Consider the following 22,691-nt stretch of genomic DNA (forward strand, 5'->3'; position numbering starts at 1 on the left):
GGCACGAGTCAAATGGCTTGGTCATTGTTTTGGTCCATCCTCTCCAGGGTCCCTAGGGTTGGCCACTGTCGGCAGACAGGCTATTGGGCTAGATGGACCTTTGGTCTGACCCAGTACGGCCATTCTTAGCTCAGGGCTCAGGGTCGGGGGTCTCACTGGACCACCCTGATTTTCATGCACACCTGCTCCTGGGTGGCCAGGCTGGCAGCTATCCTGCCGTAGACAGCTACTTTCCTGTGCCTAGTGCGGAGGTCATGGATGAGGTCCTCGATGTCCGCACTAGACCAGGTGGGCGCCCGCCTCTTGCGGACATGTGCAGGCTTCTGGGAGTTGCCAGCCTGGTCCTGGGAAGAGGCGGAGGGCTGAGTGGCAGCGGGTAGCTGGCTCGAGCCATGCCAGGTGCAGGGTCTGCTGGCTGGGTGCTGGCAGGCTTGCACCTGGCCACGGGCACCGTAGCCAGCCCGTGCCCCTTTAAGGGGTCCGGGGCCGGGAGGGGGGCAGAAGAGTTTCCCTGGTGATGCCCAGAGTGGCCACCAGGGAAAGCTGGGGAGGGCTAGCCTCCCACTAGTTCGAATTAAGTGGCTACACAGCCCTTAATTCAAACTAGTTAATTCGAACTAGGCGTTAGTCCTCGTGGAATGAGGTTTACCTAGTTCGAATTAAGCGCACCGCTAGTTCGAATTAAGTTCGAACTAGCGGTTTGCTTGTGTAGTGCCTATCAAAGTTAATTCGAACTAACGTCTGTTAGTTCAAATTAACTTTGTAGTGTAGACATACCCTCAGAGACAAGACAAGATGGGTGAGCTAACGTTATTTATTGGACCAGAGAGAGAGAGAGAGAGAGAGACAGAGCTGTTCCTCAGGTCTGGGAAGGGTCCCTAGGCTCTGTCTGCACTAGGGTTGTTAGTGTGTATTTGTGTAAACAATTAACCGATAAGCCTGGGCCACTTCTGCCTTTGTATCAGAGGTACTCTGGGCAAGCCATCTGCCCCTTCCCCATATGTAAATGTGTAACCACTAAAATTTCAAGCAGTTACACATTTACTTAAAAGAGTTAACATCCCTAGTTGACACTTATAATGCAGCTGCACTGCTGCAGCAAGCTGACGAAGATGCTGTTCGATGATGGGAGACAGCTCTCCGATCGGTATAATAAAACCTCCTCCAAGAGCAGCAGAAACCATGTTGGTGAGAGAAGCTCTCCCACTGACACAGCACTGTGCATGTGAGTGCTTCTATAACTTGTATCACTCAGCAGGTGGAATATTCAAAACCCTGCATGAGATAAATGTTGCCCACATAGATGGCAATGGAGATGTAGCCTAAGGCTATCCCAGCTAAATACAAGATGGGACAGATTGAACATGTGCATAACTATATGCCAAACTAAGGGTGCATATACACTGCACTGTTTCGAGATAACTAGCGTTATTTCAAAATAACAATGCGAGCGTCTCTACAATCATTCCATTATTTCAAAATAACAGAAGGCTTATTCCAAAATCTGTAAACCTCATTCTGCAAGAAGTAACTCCTATTTCGAAATAAAGCTGTGTAGACGCTTCATTACTGTGATTTCAAAACAGCCCCTCACCAGGGCTATTCTAGGTTATTCTTCCCTAGTGCCTCTTGGGGTTCTAAATCGAGATATCACGTCTACATTACGGAAGCCTGCCTCGGACTAATTTTGAAACTTCTCTACTGTGTAGATGTGCTATTTTGAAATAAGCTATTTTGGAGTAACTGTTCCAGAATAGCTTATTTTGAAATTAGTGTTCAATGTAGAGGTACCCTAAGGAATCATTCATAGTGAAATGGCCCGTTAGCACTCCTGTAGTGATAGGCCAAGATGGGGCTTAATGAGGTTGTGTCTACTAGGGATGTAAAAATGTGTTAACAGAGGTAACTGAGTAACTGCTAAAAATCATAGTGGTTACATGCAAATTTACAATTTGCTTTATACTTCAGAGCCCGCATCAAAGCCTCCCTGGGAGCAAGGCTGGAAGGGGTTGTTGCTATCCCTAAGCATGTTCCCGCTAAGGTGTGCGTGCCTGCGTGGCCACGCACAAAAAATTCTTCCCCCGCCTGTCTCCTCTGGAGAGCTGCGCAGCAACAGTTGCACTGCAGGCAGCTGCTCCAGTGGGTAGGGCTGGATGAGCCAGTGTGGTGAGGGAGCTGCTGGAGTGGGAAGCCAGGACCTGCTGCGGCCCCATGGCAGGGGGAGGAGGCCTGCTCCCGTGGCTGGGGCCGCTATGTAGTAGGGTGACACAGGCCAATTCTGTCATCTGGGGCCAGGAATGGGACCTGCTGCATGGCGGGATGTGGAGTGGGGTCTGCTCTGGCAACCAGGAATGTGTGTGTGTGTGTGTGTGTGTGTGTGTGTGTGTGTGTGTGTTGATGAATTGGGTGCCACGGTGGCACACATCCAAACCAGTGCACGTGACCTCAATATTGGTGCACAAGCCAAAACTCACTCCGCTCATGGTTGGAAAGTCTGAGAGGGAACAGTGGCCCCAAGGTGGCTTTGCTCAGGAGAGACACTGGAAGGGGCTGCTGCTGCTGGCCCTTCCCCCAGAAAGGCTTCACTGCAGGCTCTGAAGCTAGATCCCCGGGAGTGGGGCAGGTGCTCTTAGGAAACGAGTGTATAACCTGCGGTTGTGGCGGGGGAGGAGGAAAAGGGGAGTAGCTGGTCTGACACAGACAGGGGCTGCTCCGGTGGGTCCCGCAGGGCTGAAGCACCCTGTGCCCCGAGGCTGGTGGGGAGCTGCTCCAGCCCCTACCAGTTAACCAGAGGGGAGATGCCTCACACATTAAGGGTGAGACTTACCAGTTAATCTTTTACATCCCTAAAGTCTATACTAGAGCTTGCATTGGCAAAACATATCTCACTCAGGGGTGTGAATATGCTAAATTATGCTGACATAAGTGCACTCAAATGCAGGGCTATGTCAGTGGCAGAGCTTAACTTGGCAACATAACTTCTGCCATTTGTGGAGGTGGTTTCGTTATGCTGACGATAGGGCTCTGCAGACGTATTGCAGTGGCACAGCTGTGTCAGTATAGTTACACCACTACTGAGCTGTACATACAGTCATGGCCAGTTACAGATTGTTGTAATAAACCATAAATCCAGTGTTTTTATTAAGACCATGATTTTTAGTGTGTACTTATGAATTTAAGCCGTAGGGGTCAAAGCAAAGCTGCACAACCCTTCAAAGGACAAGCCTGGAAGATTCATAAGTTTGCTAGAGACACACAAAAAAAATCATGGTCTCAATAAAGACACTGGATTTATAGCTTATTACAACAATCTGTAACCCATGTACCCTCTTTTTGTCCTAGACTACAGGGATTTTAATGGATAACTTAATCCTGAAAGGGAGCAGCCAGGAGCCGGCACATAATTGTTCATGGTAACTGCTAAGCCCAGCTTATTGGTTAACTGTATATGGTTATCCTGTTACATCCCTAATGATAACTACTTATAGTCACCCATCTGTTTGAGCTTGAATCTAGCTGTGCTCTTCTCCTTTCCCAGACTTGAGGAAGAGTTCTGTGTGACTCAAATGTTTGTTTCTCTCACCAACCGAAGTGGATCCAGAAAAGAGATTGCCTCACCCAGGTTCTCTCACTTGTTGTTCTCAACTTTAACTTTATTTTTACTTCGGACTCTCAAATCCCTCCATTCCTGCTTTATCTCTTTGGCACACCTGTTACATCACGTCTAACAGCTCCCTGGGTCAGTGACTGTCTGTTGTCTTGTTCCATTGTTTCTATAATGCCTAGCACAATGAGCTCCTGATCTTTTAATAATAATAATAAATAATAATTAATAATAATAAGCAATGCAGAATAATAGTATGGCCAGATGTTATAACAGCAAGGAAAAAGATGTAGCAAATTTCCTCAAAAGTTTTTTGCCTTTTGCATGTTTCCAATTTCTTCCAAAGCTCTGACTCTTTATTAACAAATTTTTACCAAAAAAAAAAAAAAAAATCAGTTGTGAAAGTGAATATACCTCAATTTAAAGCCCAAATAAAATAATGTTTGAGGATAACAAAAACTGTATTGTGACTCAAACTTATTCTGTCTGCTGCAGTTATCTCAAGCAACCTCCATGGTGGTGCATATATTTATAACAGACATCAGTGAGTCATATGTAAACATTTTGATTATAAAGTTTTTCTTCATTTTCCCACAGACTTGCTGCTTTCAAACAGCTGTATCCCATTCCTGGGCTCAGCGGAGGGGTTTGATTTTCGGACCCTGCTGCTAGATGAGGAGAGGGGTCGGCTGCTGATTGGTGCTAAAGATCACATCTTTCTGCTCAGCCTGGTTGATTTAAACAAAAATGTAAAAAAGGTCAGTTTGTTTTCTACACAGTTCATCTGATAAGTGTGTTTTTAGCCCCTTCACTGCCTTCTGTTTTTGTTTTTTTCTGATTTCACTGTCTAAATGCATTGTAACAAGATTTAATTCCTCCTCCCATTGTCACATAGCTTGCTTTTAATCATGTGCGGTTGTCAGTGTGTGTGACACCTTATAGCAATAAGTGAATATAATAAGTCAGATGCCTATAGAGGCTGTGCATTTCATGAAAAGAAAATATAAACAAATGGGCAAGGGTGCCTCTCAAAGTATTTGTTTCTTCTTTCCTCTGGACCTAATGGAGACATTTTCAAGGAAACAAACAAAAAAAAACCAACAACAAAAACCCAAAAAGAAAGAAAACAAAACAGTGAGGTCATTTTTCTCCTTGCTAGATGATTTCATTGTGGTTATGGATCCAATTGAGTATAGAATATAACACAATAGAATGTTTGTCTGCTGTTTTCTAAATGGCATTCCAAATTTTGAAGGTAATTTAAATATTCTTAAATTATGAGTGATACGAGTTTCACAGAACCTCTGTAGGGTGCCAGTATATGTAACTCATGCTTCTACCTTGGAGTAAAATTATTTTTGTTACCATAGACCATATCTAAGAGAAGGATGGCAGAATATTTCCAGTGGGGATGACTATCTGATGGTTTTTTACACACACTTCTTGGTGTCTAGAATATAAAAAACAGTTGCTAGCATAAAAACTCTAGCTAAAACTGCTTTTCGATAGTCTCATATATGTTTCTGATTGAAGAAAATTACATCCTGTGCTGTGTGTTATGTTTTCTTTAAAAATAACAGGAGGTTTAAAAAGGTAGATTCTGCAATGGGCTGTATCAGTGTAACTCAGTCTGGAGTAACTTGATGGAAGCCAGTGGAGTTAACAGGTGTAAAAGAAGGGTATTTGGACCCGTCACTTTGAATGGAGCACTTGAGATCGTTGTAGAAAAGAATTTTGGATACCAATATTCACAAACTGAATAGCTAATTGTTATTCTTGTATCCTTATTTTCTTGTGTTTCTGAATAAGCATTTTTAATCTTGAACCTCAGTAGTATAATCAGACTTGTGGGAATGTGAAAATAACACCCATCTCTTAGGGATATTTTGGGATACCAGAATTATTCCTATGCATGTTTTCTTATCCCAGGTTGAGTTCCTGTCATTGGCAGTTGGACAGGGGAAGAGAGGGAAAATCATATGTAAAAACAGAAATCTGCCTCTCTTACAAGTCCTTTCTCTAGCTAAATTCCTGTTTATTTCAGTGGAAGTTCTACTGTATCACAGAGCAGTCAGGCTGTTACTGAGACAATTAATTACCACGGTACTTTCCTGAGTGTAAACTTAATTTACAGTAGAACTGAAGTGTACTTGTGATAAGGGAAAGTCATTAAAAGAATTCCAGACTGATACTGGGATAATTTGAAATATGTAACTAAATAGAATTTGCAGGTTTTAAAAGGTCCTGACTGTACAGGATTTTATCTGTGCAGAAGATCAAACACCTTTGATTCACAATTTTGCTGTGGAGTTTCCTTTAACTGTCTTGAGTTTTACCACAAGACAGCCACACAAGGTATATTTCAGCTGCAAAGTAAGTGATCAGAGGTGTTGAGAATCTATTTATCCCATTATTTGCAATGAGAAAGCAGCCTAAGTGTGGATTTCTATGCACAGTTTTAAGCACTCAGTTTTGACAACATTGGTATCTATTAGAGATATTAGTGAATAGTCAGCTACCTGATAAGCATAAGCTTCTCAGATAGGTGACTGGAGTATCAACTACTCGCTCCCCCTCCCTTCCTTCTACACTACAAGGTTTTTGCACAAAAATGGCCATTTTTGTGCAACAGTCCGTGGGGTGTCCACACCTCAAGTGTGTTTTTGTGCAAGAAAATCTACATTCAATCGACAGAACAGAGGGCTTTTTGTGGTGTAGGTATACCTCCTTCTATGAGGCATAACTCCTTTTTGTGCTACAGCTCTTGTGCAAAAAGGCATGTGTGAATGCTCCGCATGGGGTTTCTTGCACAAAAAGAGCCTGTCCGAAAAAGCATAGGTGCTCTGATGGCCATTTTGTGAATGGTCATCAGAGCTTTCTTGCACAACAGTGCCCATGCAATGTGGATGCGCTTTTGCAAGAATTTTTTGCGCAAGAACTAAGACTTCTTGCGTAAAAACCCTGCAGTGTTAATGTAGCTGAAGAGAAGCAGCAAGGTGGGGGGAACAAGAGCCGGTGCTGGGGGAAGCTGGCTTAAAAGCGGTTACTTCCCTGCACCGTCTTTGTGGTGCTGCTTGATAGGGGAGGCTGCTGAGAAGCAGTCTCTGTTCATGGCGGGCCAACGCTCGCTGTGGACAGAGACTGCGCCGGGAGCAGCTCCTGTCTACAGGGGTCCCACTGGGGAGCTGGGAACCCCTGCAGACAAAGGCTGCTACCACCAAGCAGCCTCTGTTCATAGCAGCCCAGGCTGGCGGTGCGCTGGGGCTGCTCTGGCACCAGCCCCTGTTTGTGGTGGACAGGGCTGGTTGCCATGAACAGGGGCTGCTGGACTCAGTGTAAACCGGGACTGAGTAGTCCCGGCTCATGCTGGTCCGGGACACTGCATCTCTGCATTTTAAATGTAGTACGAGCCCAGTGACTTTTACTACATTTAAAATGCAGAGCTGCAGTACAGGTGGCTCCTGTAGCCAGCAGGAGCCAGAACTACTCAGTCCCAGCACGAACCGGCTTCTGGAGTTACCCCCACTGAAGCCCTGCAGAGCGGTCCTATCGACTAATCCTGTAGTTGATACTATTAGTTAGATAACTACCCTTTTACATCCTTCGCATCTGTATATCAGTGACTGTCTTACCTGTTTTGTGCCGGTAGCCATGAGCATAATATATTTCCATAGTGTTAGGGGGATAGAGAGCTTTCATGTACGTCATAACCTATTAAAATACGTCCATGCCAAAGGGTGCTCTCCGGTAGCAAATAAGTGTCAGAATGTAGTGTTTGTCTGTGCTGTGTTTAGACTGACCGTGGTTTTGATTGGCTCTGTGCCACTCGGCTCAGCTCCAGCCTTACCCTGTGTGAGGAAACCGCACAAGTTAGGAATACAAGGGTCTGAAGTGTGTGCTTTGTACTCTTCGGACTAAGTTTTCTGAAAAATGGTATTGTGCTCTAGGTGTCCATTAGGGATCGAAGCAGCACATTAGGCTATTACATTTCTTCCTGCAAATGGCACAATTACAAATTACTCTACGGAAAGATGATGCAAGAACACTGTGCATAGAGGTTTGAGATGGGCACAAGAGGTTTGCAATCAGAATGAAAGTTTGTGTAACTAATGTATAGGTATTCATACTTCAAGCAAAAAAGAGCATGAACAATGTTTGAATTTTATAAACCGTGAGACTAGAAATATACTCTTAGAATGCCACTTGTATATATTTACTTATGAAAATTACATTGTAGAAACTGGTCAGATAAGTTATAGTATTTCTGGAATAGTATTTTAGGAAGCCTCTCTCCCTTTAAAAAAAAAAACTTTTTTACAACTTTCTGTAACAGCCTAGTTAGTTACATATGTTGGAAAATGACAGAGCAGCTAATCACTATGAAATTCTTGAACATGAATTCAAGGCATTATTTGAATACTTTAAATGTAAATATATAGCTTCTGTATTCTGTCATATTACAGTTTCTTCACCAATTAATATAGTTTTTTCCCTTTTCTTTCAGTCCACAGTTTCTTTAATTGTTGTTGCTTTTTAATCAGCTCATTCTAGGCAATTGTGTAAAATTCCCATCTATTATTGTGTCATGTAGTATAATTGTAGTATGGTAGAAAACCCACCCTCTTTTCAGCACAGTACATGCAGTTATGAGCACCCTCTAGAATTTAAAAGGTATGAATACCATTACAATTATATATCAATTAAGTAGGATTTTGTTAATATTACTGTAGAAATCTATAGCACTTAACAGAGTAAAATCATTCTAAAGCAGAGAGATAATTTTCTATGACAGCACATAGGATTTACACAACCCCCTAAAGAACTTTCTGTTAAACGCTGTAGTGCTTTTTCTTAAGAGAGCTTATAATGTTTTCATCCTGAGAGCTTAAGACACTTGGCAAATATTGCAAGCTGCTTATAGAGAAGAGACTCTGTGACTCTTTTCAAAGAAATAACAATTGGAAAATCAGCATGTAAGTAGACAGAGAGATCATGAGTGGATGTTTGTTACAGCCTGTCACTCTTAGATTGTATACTTGAAAATAGTCAGTTGTAACCAATAGAAGGTATACTTTAAAAGGAGGGAATTAGAAAGAATTTTCAAGAGGGCTTGCTCCCAACAAATATGAAGAGGTGAAAAGGAGTTTTGATAGGTATGCCACTGGCTGATTCTGCTGAAATGACAACTTGAATACTAATAGGGTTCATTTCATTTTCTGTATTTTGAGGCTTAGAGCCTTGGCATATCATTTTATACATTTACTTTATTAATTTATTTATAACTTCAATCAATTGCACAAATCTTGTTGAAAAGGCAGCATAGGAATTCCCACATTCTTCTGTGTCTCGTGTACTTACAGCCCTCAGCAGTGTAAGCAGGGTTACATCATGTTAGCGTGATTATCACTGTGAGATCTACAGTGAGACCCACCCATTTCGGTGGCAATGACAATGCTATCAAGGGCTGACAAACTCTTGAAAAGCTGCCAACCTGCAGGATGTGTCAGTGCTAGAAAACACATCCACATATGGACCAAACAGATAAATATGTCACATCTCCAGTAGCTTCTTTGGAGTGAGTTAATTTGACCTGCACGGCGTGCACTGACATGAGGTCACAAACTGTTGTTGTTTAAGGCATCCTTTGCTTTCAGCTTGTTTTGTGGCAAAACCCATGTGAATTTTTGAAGTGTAGCATGTGGATTAACAGTCTTGTGATTTCTCTCTCTTTCACTTTCGGGTACCACATCCTCATACAGTAAAACAAACACTTGATAAGGTCCCATTTTGCCACCTGTTCTCGGGAAAAACTTCTATGTAAATCATTGAGAATTTTCTGGACTGAATTAGTGGGAATTTTAGCATAGCAATAATATGGGATTGGGTGTGTGTTAGGGCACTGATGCTCAGGATTCATGCACACATGCAAGTGAGGCCCTTAGCCTCATTAGACTGGGGAATGCAGTTGCAGGTCATGTGTACTACAGGGAATTGAATATGGGGCTTCCTAGTACTTACGCAGAGGAATAGACAGTGGAGACTCAATGTGCAGGAAAGGGATCTCTGTACCAGTTAGGAGGGAAGACCTGAAAAGGAGCCACCTGCAAAGAGCCTGGCTGGGAGGCTTGGGAGGTGGTAGAGGAAGGCCTGGAATAGCTGTAATGTTAAAACAAGTTCCTCGGGGCAGTGTGGCTGTTCTCACTCATGTTTCATTTTGGTCTGAATATCTGTTTGTAAAGAAAGCCCTGAGAAGAGAACTGGAGTCAAGCCATTGTTTGGAGCCTGCTTGCATCTTTCTCAGCTGCTGGATCGGCCCATCAATTTACATGGCTCTGTATGCAGCCGGTTAGTCACCTGCTTGCTGGGGTTCAACAAGATGACTGTTCTCATGGAACTCACTTCCCTATGTGTTGGAACCCTTTCCTTACTTCCAAAGAACATAGAAATGTATAGTCCAATGAACTGGGTAAAGAATCGCTTCACTTTTCATTCGAAATTAGCCACATCTGTGGTGAAATCCCAGCAGCCTTTAAACATCACATAACAGACCAGGACAACATGTAAATATCTTATCTGACTGGAATGACACAGGAATTTTAGTTAGATGAGAATGTATCTTTCTTTTCCTTTTGTAATACTGCCATAAATTACAGTGCAAACAGCAGCCACCACACTATTCATGTGTCCCTCTTTGACTTTTGGCACAATGAATAGTCGGTATGCTTCCATCTGAAAGATCCTGATCATCTTGGGCTTTGCTCAAGTTATATGAGGGTGGGATTTGTATTAAAAACAAGAGGTGAGAACCATGTGAAAAGAGATAGAACCTTTCCTAGCCATCATGGTGAGAATAGTTTTTTCCCTCATGACAAATGAACTGTGGGATAATTTCTTCTCTCATTTAAGAGTGGGAGAAAAGCAGAGTAACTCCACAGAAGTTAAGTAAGTCTGTCCAGTTTTGAACTGTTATCACTGAAATCAGTATGTTGTGCTGCTTGTTGTTCTAATTTTCATATGTGCCTTCAGTGGATTTTTATTCATTTTACAAAAACAGAAATGCTAGGAAAATATTTTCTTTTAATATAATAGTTTAAATGCATCAAATTCTAAGGTAAAAATAGTTATGTACTGAGACTGCACTATGATTAGATAGGGGGAAAAATGGGGGTCCTGGTGGATAATCAACTGAACATGAGCTCTGAGTGTGATACTGTGGCCAGAAGTATTAAGGACCTTAGATGCCTACACAGGAGAATCTTGAGAAGGAGATTATTGGAGAGATTATTTTATCTCTGTTTTTGGCACCGGTGTGACAACTGCTAGAATATTGTGTCCAATTCAAAAAGGATGTTGATACATTGGAGAGAATTCAGAGAAGAGTCATGGAAATGATTAAAAGATTAGAAAATCTGCCTTACAGTGATGGATTTAAGACAAATTCAGACTGAAGCTGTCAAGTAACTAGGATGTAAACCAAGTGACTCTTTTGTATTCAGGATTGACTGTTTCCTCTATTAGCATTGCAAGGACCATTAATGTCCCAACCTGATCTATTTTGAACAACAAACGCTACTATGCCTTAGGCGTCAGTCCTGCAAAAAGACTCTGACCAGGATTTAGGGTCTGAATATCTTACCTTGTGTATGTCATAATCCATTGGAACCTATAGCATCTTCCCCCTGCAATCTGCCCAACAGCTCACTCTGATGACCCTGTATCTTTCCCAGTGTTTTCTTTCAACTTTTCTGGTACTATACATCCTGGAACCAGCTGTGTTGGCATGCCTGAAATTTAAAACCCTCGTACTTAGGTGCTTTCATGTCGTCATCGTGAACTATATTCTGGAAAAGCTCATTAGAGCATCAGTTTCTCAGATGACTTTATAAGGCATAATATTTAAAGCAAATATTGTTGCAAGGGGTTAATGATTATGTAACTTGACTTTCCTTTACTAATAGTTTCTTATCACAAAGCTAGTTAAAAATGAATTACAGTATTTTTACAATAAGGGGAATAAATATAGTCTGATTGCACATCCCTTCTTCATGGGGGAGTGAAATTAATTTCCTTGCGGAAGGACAGCATATCCCATTTCTGGCTAAAAGGAGAACAAGAAGGGCTGGAATGCAAAAAGGAGATTATTTCAGTCTCGGCTTGCTTTTGCAGACTTGAGTGGTTGGGATGATTCAGAGAAGCATTGCACATAAACATCTGCAGCAAGATCTTGGCTCATGTTAAGACACAGCTTTGGCACCTTCAAGCTGCCCCAGTGGCATGGAATTGAGCTGGTGTAGGGGACATTGCCTTGGCCTATGCATTGCCATTGCCTTGCAGAAGAACATCCTCTTCTGAAATAATGGTCCCCAGGGGGCTATTATAAGATAACATGATTAGAGAAGCCCTGAGGAGTAAAAGTGGTGCCAGATAGCTACTTGGGTCTCCAAGCTTTTTGATTTTGTTCTAAAACAGCTTATCTACACCCCAGTGTCCAGAATCCTACAATTTCAGGTGTTTATTTGAACTGAACTCTAATTCTGGAACTTCTGATACCCCATTATTGGGTATAAGTCATATTGCCATGTCTTCTGCCTGAAATCATACAGAGGAATGTCTTTTGATTCCGTTACCATGAATTCAATCCCTTAAATTTCCTTTCTCCTTTTTTTTTTTTTTTTTGGTGCGGGCACATCTGTATTGGAAAACAAGCCTTACATAATGTCTGTTCTTTAATATTATAACAAATATAGACTTTTAGCAACTGTAATGTTAAGATTTGATAAAAATGCAATCCACGATGAACATTATGATATCAGAACATTGGCAACTGATAAATCACTTTGGGACTCATAAGGCATTAGATAGCTCCAGACTTGCATTTGATTAAGACCTTGCCATATTAAATTCTTTCTGCCCCCTTAGCTGTCAATCAGAAAAAAATCCTAACTTTCAGGATGTCTTAAAATAATAAAAAACAGGAATAAAGATCCCTGATTACCTCAGGGTGAAGAAATCATGTTGGTTTTGGAAGTCTACTTTTTTCCTTTTCTTCCCTCTTTTTTTACTTATTGAAAGTGTGTATTTCCTACACTGATGGATTCATACATGTATTTGACAGTGCTCTGTTTTGATTGCTTCATTGAAATAAATGGGCCAGCTCCCCAGGAGGTATACATCAAAGTAACCCTAATGTCATAAATGGAGTTCTGCCAATTAATACTCTGGACAAATATTTTCAAAATACTAATTTCCATATGTCAGGATTCTAAGTGTATATGAAAGAGAAGAGACCATTTAAATATGGCATGTAATTCTGCTCTATGCATGTATGTAATTTTCTAAATCTATATGCTTTACTATAGTTGAGTTCCTGCTGATCAGTCAGATTATTAAACTGTGTGCAATACATTTCTGACAAATGCCCTTTTTATTCTAAAGATTTCCATAAAGCTATGCATAGCTTTACAAACAAAACCTCTTTTCATTTTAGAATTGGCAGAAACTGCTAATATCTTTATGTTTTTCTAATCATTTTGCCAAATCTCTAGTCCCTGGGCCTTTAGATTAATTCTATAGATTTTAGTTGTCTGACTCTCAAACTGAATTTGGTCCATTGTATTCCAGTGATCCAGGCACAACTCCTTACATTAAACGCACATATGAATTATGAAAACAGGTAAAGGGTCTTAAAAATTTACCTTAAAAATGGGTAAATGAAATGAAGAAATGACTGAATGATGAGCCACATTGTATTTAAAATCTGTATAGGTATTATGATTGTCTACAAAACTATAGTTCTGTACAGAATATATAAGGCTATATAAGCTGTTCTTTGCAATGAAATACCTCAAATGAAATCATAAGAAACAATAAAGTGCTGCAAAGTCTTGGTCCTAACACACCTTTAAATGCATTACAGATTTACTGGCCTGCAGCAAAAGAGAAGGTGGAAGTCTGCAAACTAGCTGGGAAAGATGCCCAGGTAAATAGTGTTTTTTTTCTTTATTGGTGCTGGTAAAACTGTATAGCTATATATTTATTTCTATATTATAGTTGATTATTAAGCAGCTGTAGAAAAAGATCTGGAAAATACATAGATTGTTGTATTTTAATTGAATACAGAAAAGACACACCATTGATAATTTAGTCCAGGGCTGCTCAACTTTGGAAGCCTTGCGGGTCATAATAATACTCACAGCACATGCCGAGGGCAACAGCGTTCGTGTGATTGCATATACATGCAAATATATGTGCAAATATATGCAAATAGCTTCTTTCACACTGATGGGCATGAATACAAAGATTAAAGCAAGACTACACAACACACAGGCCCCATTTAAGTCAGTTCTGCTGATATTAATAAAATGCAATATTTACTCAATTTCCACTCATATGAGAGCACTTTTAATGAACAATGACAGTCCAGGAATTTAACAACTAAAGTGCATATCAACAGAAGACCATTATATTGACTTGCCGTATGGAAAGTGTTCCCAGTGGAGGCCATGTTCAAAGGATCCCACCTGCAGGCCGCGTGATGAGCCTCCTGCATAAACCCAAACAGCACCGCGGGCCGCATGTTGACCACGTGTTTAGTAGCCCTGGTTTAATCTTTTTTCTTAAAGAAAAATCCATGCAACTGTTGTTGAAATCATTCGCTTAAAAGGGTAGTTCTATCTTTCTTTCTGATGCTGATGCTTTAAGCAGAATGTGGCACAACACTGAGTATAAAAACTGTTTCTTGTTTAACCATTACATACATGCAAAATTCAGCTATCGATTGCATTGAGAGATGAATCAAGTCAATTATAAAATGTATCCTGGATATTCTTTGTGGGCTTGATCCAAAGCTACTAAAGTCAATGGGAATCTTTCTCAATAAGACCCTCTTGTTTCATCTTGTGCCCGTTATACAGTCCCCTTGGGAATGTACTGAACATAGCTTTACTGCAGTTCATTACAAAAAAGTCAAACTCGTATGTTTAAAAATTAACTTAATTCATAGACCTGAGTCTAAAACAAAATTCCATGGTTTCATGAGCTCTTCTGTGGTGTCATGGTTTCCTTTTCTATAATAACATATCATTCTGAATAATAAAAAGCCTCCCCCACATCTTCTGCATGGTGGCAAGAATCCTAATTCCCTCATGAGTGATAAGAAGCATCATAAAGAATGTAAAACCTGCCCCACTTATACCTATGAAGTGGGCATAGGGTACATCTACACAGCAGCGCTATTTTAGGATAACATCCATTATCCCGAAATAGCGTTCTGCATGTCTTAACTATAAGCCTGTTATTTCAAAATAAATTTGAAATAATGGGATTGTTATTCCTACGTCCCATACACCTCATTGCATGAGGATTAAGAGACTCAGCGGGATACCGCTCTATTTCAAAATTAGCACTGTTTAGACTGTGCCAAATTTCAAAAAAGGCTGTCTCAAAACAAGCCATGCAGTTTGCGTAGCTAGCTCAAATCACATAGCTTATTTCGAGCTACCTGCTATTGTGTAGACATACTCATAGTGGTTTAAGGGATGGGCCTGTTCTAAAATCCTGAATTGAAATACACTTTATGCCTGAGAGAGTTCAATTTGGGATCCTCATGTAATGGCTGACCCCTCTCTCTCTAATACATCAGATCTGAACAACACCTCCCCTACGCTCTGGGAACTTGCTGATCCTGCTCTGTATACAAACTTTGGAGGTGGACCCATCTCTGTGCTCTTGTAAAAGAGACGCTGCTTGAGGGAAGAATATTTGTTTCCTGTCACTTCGTAGTTATCATCTGCTATATTCTCTCTTCAGTTTTCTTCCCGCCTCAAAAGTTAGACAGCAGATATTATATTAATTTGGAAATAAGTAGCTGAACAGCTATGCTGTTTGCTTCTTTTTCTCAGTTAAGGCAGGGTTTTTGCTTATCCTTACTCCACTCCATGCCATAATCTTGTAATGGACAGTCACAATCGAAGTCATGGCACTGCTGAACTGCAAGGGACTGTCCAGGAACAACATTGGTGCTAACTACCCTAAAAGGGTCATGGACCTTGGGATGACTAGCGTGTGTGTGTGTTGCACATAATGCTGGATGTGTGCAGTTACTTAGGGAAAACTGCTACATATCTGCCATTTGGACTGTTATAATGTTTTGTTCAAACTATTGCTGACTTAACTGTTTCATGGTTGTTACATATTGTGATTGACCATCACCTGCTTATCTTGCTTCAATTTCCTTGTTTTTTGGGACTTCTGTTTAAGGTGCACCAGAGCATAACAGACTTTCCCCCAGTTCGTGCGGGCCAATAGAGCTAATGGAAGGGGAGAGTGTGTATAAATATAAAATGCACTCTTTAACAATGTATTGTGGCTCTGAGGACTGTCACACAAGTGGAGGGCCCTCTCATCCTTTCCCACAATTAATCTTTGGCTGTTAATGCTTGCACTGAATCCTTAATTGGAAGAAATGACAGGGAACCAAAGGACCAGCCAAACGTGGGGCCCATCACATTTTGGAATCAATTGCCATACGTTCCCATTTCCAGACAACTGTTAAGGCTGGAGCTTTGTTACAACAAAGACTGGTACACAGAGAACTCCTCAAAACTACTTTCACCATATACTGTCATTCTTCATGGCTGTATACCAGTACAACTGGAATGCAATCAGTATAACATTCAAGTCATTGCCAAGTTGGATGAACTATACAGGAGCTGGCCAGTGCTAAGGTTTTAGCCGTTACAGATTTTAAAAAATAATGTTAGCATAGCTATTGCTTAATCAAACATAGCTGTGAGTGCAAAAATAAATAAGTCACTAAATATGAGTATTGTTGTGTGCCTGCTTGGAAAGCAATAATGTTCTTCCCATTTTTCTTAACAGACAGAATGTGCAAACTTTATCCGGGTTCTTCAGCCCTACAACCGGACCCATGTTTATGTCTGTGGCACAGGAGCCTTCCACCCTATCTGTGGTTACATTGAACTTGGAGTACACAAAGAGGTAATTTAATCCTCCCTTGCATGGCAAGAAGTGGCTCTAACCTCGCTTAGCATCCTTCATTTATTTTAAAACACCGAGTGAGTGATATAAAAAATGAACTGCCAGCAGTTTGTATAAATAGCAGGGTTATGGTGGGTTTTACAGGTCATATAAGAACTCATGTTCTCACATTTGATGTGTGCATGTTACACTTGAAAAAAGTTCTTCACCCAATAAGAATTAATACACAAAGGCCCTTAGCATGACACTTCCAAATGATTAATTATGTGAAGAGCACATATAAACCAGATGTCTTGTTTTCTAGCAAATCCTCTTCCCCACTTATTTATTCCTATTTCTCCTTTCCTGCTTTCTGATCAGCATTGCAACACATTTCTTCTACCAGTGAAAGTAGCAAGTCTAAATCCACTGTCACTGTCACTCCATTGGGCAGCTACCCGTGGGAATGGAAAAGCCCTTTTTTCTTTGAGACATGCCACCCACTGTGTTTTACTTAGTCTATCCACCAGTTAGGGTGGAATCTTGCAGTTTCCAGGCCTGGCCTTAAACCCATCCATTCCCAGTGGAAATAACACATTTTCCATTGCATGGTAGGGCAGTGAAGTAAAAAAGAAGCTGAAGGGGGACTGTATGGTGACTCTTTGCTCATGATGTTTGGAAAGTTATGGGGATGACAATGATAGATCTGATTGTCTGCCACTCACAATCAAACGGACAGGTGGGAAGAGCAACAGGCTGCATCTCAGATTCCTCCTTCGAATCTGTTAGTAATCAGCACAGAGCAGCTGCCTAGCCTTGCCACAGGAGTCCATCCTGCAGCCTCCCTGTGCCTTTTGAACACACAGCAGTCCTTTTGCATGTGTATTACTCCTGCCTGTGACTTTGTCCTGAAAGACATGTCAGCTGAGCCAGTGATTCCCAAAAGCGAACATAGCGTTGGCTTGCTCTGTCAAATATAATGTAAGCAATAGCATGCCAAAGTATGCGGCATCAGCAGATGCCTGCAATTCTTTTGAGGCACAGTGCCAAGGGTGGATTTTTCCAGCCAGGTAAGAGGTGCTAATATTTTAAATACAAGGTAGCTGAAAAGAGGGTTTAGCAACATGAACAAACTCGCAGCCCAAGGGGAGGTGAACTAAGTCACCGTTGCAAGCCCCGCCCTGATTCTGGCATGTTCTGGAGGCTAGAGAGGCTAGTCTTGGGGCCTGCACAGGGGGAACTGAAATGGGTCTTCTAGGACCATTTATGTTCTTCCCAGCCCTTTTACTTGGTGTAATGGCATCAGAGCAGTATCTGCTTAGGATGGAGCAGGAGGAGATTCCCTTCCCCTACATTCCTGCACAGGGCACAGACAAAACTCTACCTTCAGCTTCACCAGCCTGCAAAACTGTTCCCAATCATGGGTCTATCCAAGCTTCCCCTTGTAAAATGATATAATAGGCCTATGGTCTCCCAGTGAAAACAGAAGCAATGTGCCAAACTCACACTACAAGGTATAATCTAATTACTAACTGATGGGGCTGGAAGAATCGTCCCCTATGGACAGAGTATTCTATAATGTTCATGACTGGGATTCATTTTCCCCTTCCCCTAAAGCAGCTGGTATTAGGCAATGTTGGAAAAAGGGCAGACTGTTTGACTGGACCAACTACCAGCCTGATCCATTAGGACAAGTCCAATGTTCCTGTGTGTTTGAGGGTGGAAGGAGCCTATAATTTTCATAGGTTGAAAGAATTCACTTTTTTCAAAGCCCATTTATCTAAGATTTAAAAGAGAAATTGGCTCATATTAGTGCCTTTGACACAAAAGAAAGCAGTGCTGTAATAAACCATGGTTCTTGGGTCACAGCAGTGGAAACAATTCTTACACTGGCTAGATGCAAACTTTTCTCCCTCTTCCCCCACATGCACACTTGCCCTCCATATCCCTGAGGAGTGCTCATTTCTCTCTCCCACCCAAAGCCTCACATGATAATACGGTTACAGGTATCTCTCACCTGCAGCCTTGTTTAATCAAGTGAGAAGTGAGAGGTCCTCCTGAGAAGTGAGAGGTCAGGAGCCAGATTTGTCTAGCCCAGGGCTACTCAACTTTGGAAGCCCGGGGGGCCACAGTGATACTCTCAGCACATGCTGAGGGCCGCAGCTTAAGTGTGGTTGCATGTACATGCAAATATATGTGCAAATAGCTTCTTTCACACTACTAGGCATGAATACAAAGAACTTTTCACAGTGCCCCAGCTACGCTCCCAGCACCTCCTCCCTGGGGGCTAGAAACGCCGACAGCCTGTACCCATCGCTTCCACTTGCGTCTTTCAGTGCTCACCACACCTAGAAGATGCCACACCATTGTGGAGCGTGTTCCCAGTAGAGGCGATGTTCAAAGGATCCCACCTGTGGGCCGGGCTGCGTGTTGAGCCCCGCATGAACCCAAACTGCACCTGCAGGCCACGTGTTTAGTAGCCCTGGTCTAGCCCTTACTCTCCCTGCAAACCCATTAATTTGACAGCGGTTGCATGGGTCTTGTACTGAAGGTGGAATGTTGTCCCCTGAGACTTGGAACTGAATTCAGGTTTCTTGCCTGGTAACTCGGAGCCTTTCCACTGACCCAGATCCTTTCTTTTTTTTTTTTTTTTTTAAAGTCTAGCTTATAATCGTGTGTTTTGTAATGAACAAACTCAATCCGACCCTGTTGGCTGCTAGGCACTAATCTGCTGTTGGGAAAGCAAAGGCTCAAGATAGTTTTCCTTTCTCTAATGAGTCTCTGAGAACTGCCAACATACTAACAACCTCTGAAACCTGTCAGCATGTCTGCCAGCTGTCTGCTGTCTGATGCCAGTGATCTGAAAACAGATGAGTCAGAACACATCAGGTGACTAAAGGTCTCAGTACATATTGTTTTTGAAACAGTATAAAGTCTCTTAAGGCCTCCCACAATTAAATTGAAGGAGATTAAAATCCCACTCTTGCTCCTATTGAAGTCAAAGCCAGAATGTTTTTTGACTCAAGGTGAATGGGACTAGGTCCAATTTCTGCCTTTTGCCACAGCCTTCAAAACAGTGTTAAAAGCTTTGGCCAGACTGTATGTTAATCACCTGTGCTCTGAATTGAGTACCTGTTGATTTCTGGTTGCAATTACAACAATTTGGTTTTGATGTAGAACACCATAAGGCCATGTCTGCACTATGCAGAAGATTGATGCTGCCGTGGTTGATCTTCTATGTTCAATTTAGCGGTTCTAGTGTAGACCTTCTAAATCGAACTCAGAGGGCACCCCCATCAACGCTGGTACACCTGCTCCCTACAAAGAGTAAGGGAAGCCAATGGGAGTGTTTGCTCCCATCCACCTCCCACTGAGTGGACAGCAATTTAAGATATGTCAACTCCAGCTACACAATTAATGTTACATCCCTAGAAAAAATGCTCTATTTCACATACACAGACACCAACTGTGGTTCTCACAAGTCAGTGCATGTGAAGCTGTGACTTTCTTTAATGTCCTCCTAGATAAAATGATATTGAGTCCCAATATTGAATTCTCCATCACCTGCACAGAGGTGCCATTGCAGGATTATTGAACTCGCTTTTGCTGTTTTAGAAGCTCTGATGTTTTCTGCTGCATGGCCCTAGCCTTTTTCTGTGCTACTCTCTTCTCCGCTGTGTCTTTCTGCATGCTGTCTGCAAAGGTCATCCTCCAGCCTCTGATCTCATTCTCAGATGCAGCACTGGCTTACAAGATCTCTTGGAGCATGTTGTCCTGAGTCCTCTTCTTTCTATCTGTGTCAGGCATTCCACGGGTGTGGAGGGGGAGACCCTGAAGTCACAGGCCAGACATGGGGTTTTTTCTTTGCTGTATAGCTATATCTTGGGTTGGCCTAACTACATTGACCATGATTCTACACTTCTTGGGGAGGTGCTGATAGTTATTAAGGTGACATTGTGGAGCACTTATATCAGCGGGAGCCAGATTTAAGTGAAGACAGAACCACAGCTAGGTAAAAATAAGATGCCTTGTATTGACCTAAACATGTAGCATAGATTATTGATGGATTTAACTTGTTAAGTTGTATTGTACATGGCTCTCTGTGGGTGTGTAAGTAGCCACCCTTACACACCTCAAAAGAGGATGGAGTTATTGAAAAGAAGTTGATTTAACATTGAAACCATTCATTGACGGGACTTGGTTTTTATTTTTTTAATAATTGATTTAAATAAGGTTAAAACTTTCTGAAATTAATTAGAACATTTGTGATATTGCAATTTTAGTTTAAAAGATATGCTTAACTTATATATAAACGCAGGAGGGTTTTTTAAGTGCCACTCCTAGTAAGGTTTCTCACTGCAATTATACAAACGTGCACCAGGGTGAAAAACAAAATATAGAAAACTAAAAGACTTACCCAGCATTGCTTGGGTCCTTCCCGGCAGGAGTCATGGCAGGGGCTTTGAGATGTAGGGACTCAGGACAGGGGGCTTGGGCTGTAAGGGCTGCAGGAGTCAGGGTTTAAGGGTGAGGAGGCTCAGGGCAGGAAGTGGGGGAGTGCAGAAGTCAGGACAGTGGGTTGGGAGGTGTGGGAGGTTGGGAGGTGTGGGTTGGGAGGCTCAGCAAAGGGGATGGGACCCTTACCAAAGGGGGTCAGAGTGGCCAACAGCTGCTTTCCAGGGCTGGCCCAGAGCAGCAGGGTCCATGCTGCCCAGCTGGTGCCTGCTTTCTGGGGGCCGCCCTGGGTGATGTGGGCCATGCTGACCAGCCAATGGCTGCTTCCCAGGGCAGGACAATGTGGCAAGGACTATACTGCTGGCCAATGGCTGCTCCCAGAAGCACTTGCTGCTCCCCTGTGGTCATTCTGGGGGAATACATGTACCCCATTGTTGCTGCTCCCTGTGGTCATTCATGAGTATAACTGTCCCTGCGATCACACTCCTTCCTTTCTATTTAATGAGAACCAACCACATTCCATGTACACATTGTCCTGCTACAACCAATCTTTGCCCTTGTTTTAAGTTTTCATAAGAGGAGGCTGCAAAATTTGGTGGTCTTAGTTCTTACCATTTAGGAGGAGTTCTTGAACAAATGGATTCATGGATGGACGGACAGACAGACACATACACCATTTCTAAATTCTATGGTAAGATTAAGGTTCTGGTACAACAGATACTTCAGCAATTACATAATTTTACTCACACAAATAGTCAATTGACTTCTCTGGGAGTACTCTCATGCATAAAGTTAAGCATACATGTGAGCATTTGCAGAATCACTGGCTAAAATTGGTATTTTTATTGAAATGTTTCCCTTAGGAGATAACACTGAAGTGACAAAGATGTTAATGTGATTTTGTTTTAACAATGAAAAACTATTTAGTCCTTCATTACATTAACAAAGGTTGGTTTTTTCACACATTCTGTTCAAAATAGGAGCCTAAAGTTAGGCATTAAGCCCATATTTAGGTAGATAAGGGTAGGATTTTCAAAAGTATCGATGTGATTAAAAAGGTCAGGATTCCACTGACTTCAGATTGCAAACTATGTTGGAAGAGTATTATGAGATTGAACCATTTCAGCTTTCTTGACTTCTGGTAGTTCACTTTAGTGGAATATAGTTATGGTTGCAAACAGAGCCCAAATTACTTGCTTATCAGTTTTGTGTTTGAGCTTGTGCTGTCTGCACAATAAAGCTATTAGGACCTGTCTCCACAGGAAACTTCTATCAGTAGAAACTAATATGTTAATTTTAAACACTCCAATTATAGCATTATAAGTCCCTAGGTGGAAACTCTTTTTACAGTATGGGCGCATTTTTTTTCATTTAGCATATGTTGCTTTGGAAGAGGTTTTAAACTAACCCAGAAAACCCACTTTACTCCAAAATAAGAGTATCCACCCTGCGAGTCATAATAGTATAATAAGAGTGGTTAAATGATACAGTCTTAAATGATACGGCTTAATTACACTGTTATAATTTGTAAAACATTCCAAATTAGACAAACCCATAGGATGGCCCTGGGCTTGTAGTATTGTAGTGTTTCTACCAGCACAAAAATATTTAATGTGAAATTTCTTGGTGGAAAAATAATCTCTGTAAAACTGAA

At 41.7% G+C, this 22,691-nt stretch overlaps 1 protein-coding gene across 3 annotated transcripts in view; it reads left to right on the forward strand.

Moving 5' to 3' along the window:
* Nucleotides 1-22,691, forward strand: part of SEMA3D (semaphorin 3D) — a 203,824-nt gene that overhangs the window by 101,326 nt on the left and 79,807 nt on the right. For all 3 annotated transcript variants that reach the window (XM_014570492.4, XM_006117129.5, XM_006117131.5), the window contains 3 exons: nt 4,202-4,362; nt 13,521-13,583; nt 16,484-16,603. In XM_014570492.4, coding sequence (XP_014425978.1) covers nt 4,202-4,362; nt 13,521-13,583; nt 16,484-16,603 — 344 coding nt within the window. The remainder of the gene's footprint in view (nt 1-4,201; nt 4,363-13,520; nt 13,584-16,483; nt 16,604-22,691) is intronic.

Source organism: Pelodiscus sinensis, chromosome 1 (assembly GCF_052426305.1).
Source record: "Pelodiscus sinensis isolate ZL-2025 chromosome 1, ASM5242630v1, whole genome shotgun sequence".
Classification (NCBI taxonomy): Eukaryota; Metazoa; Chordata; order Testudines; family Trionychidae; genus Pelodiscus; species Pelodiscus sinensis.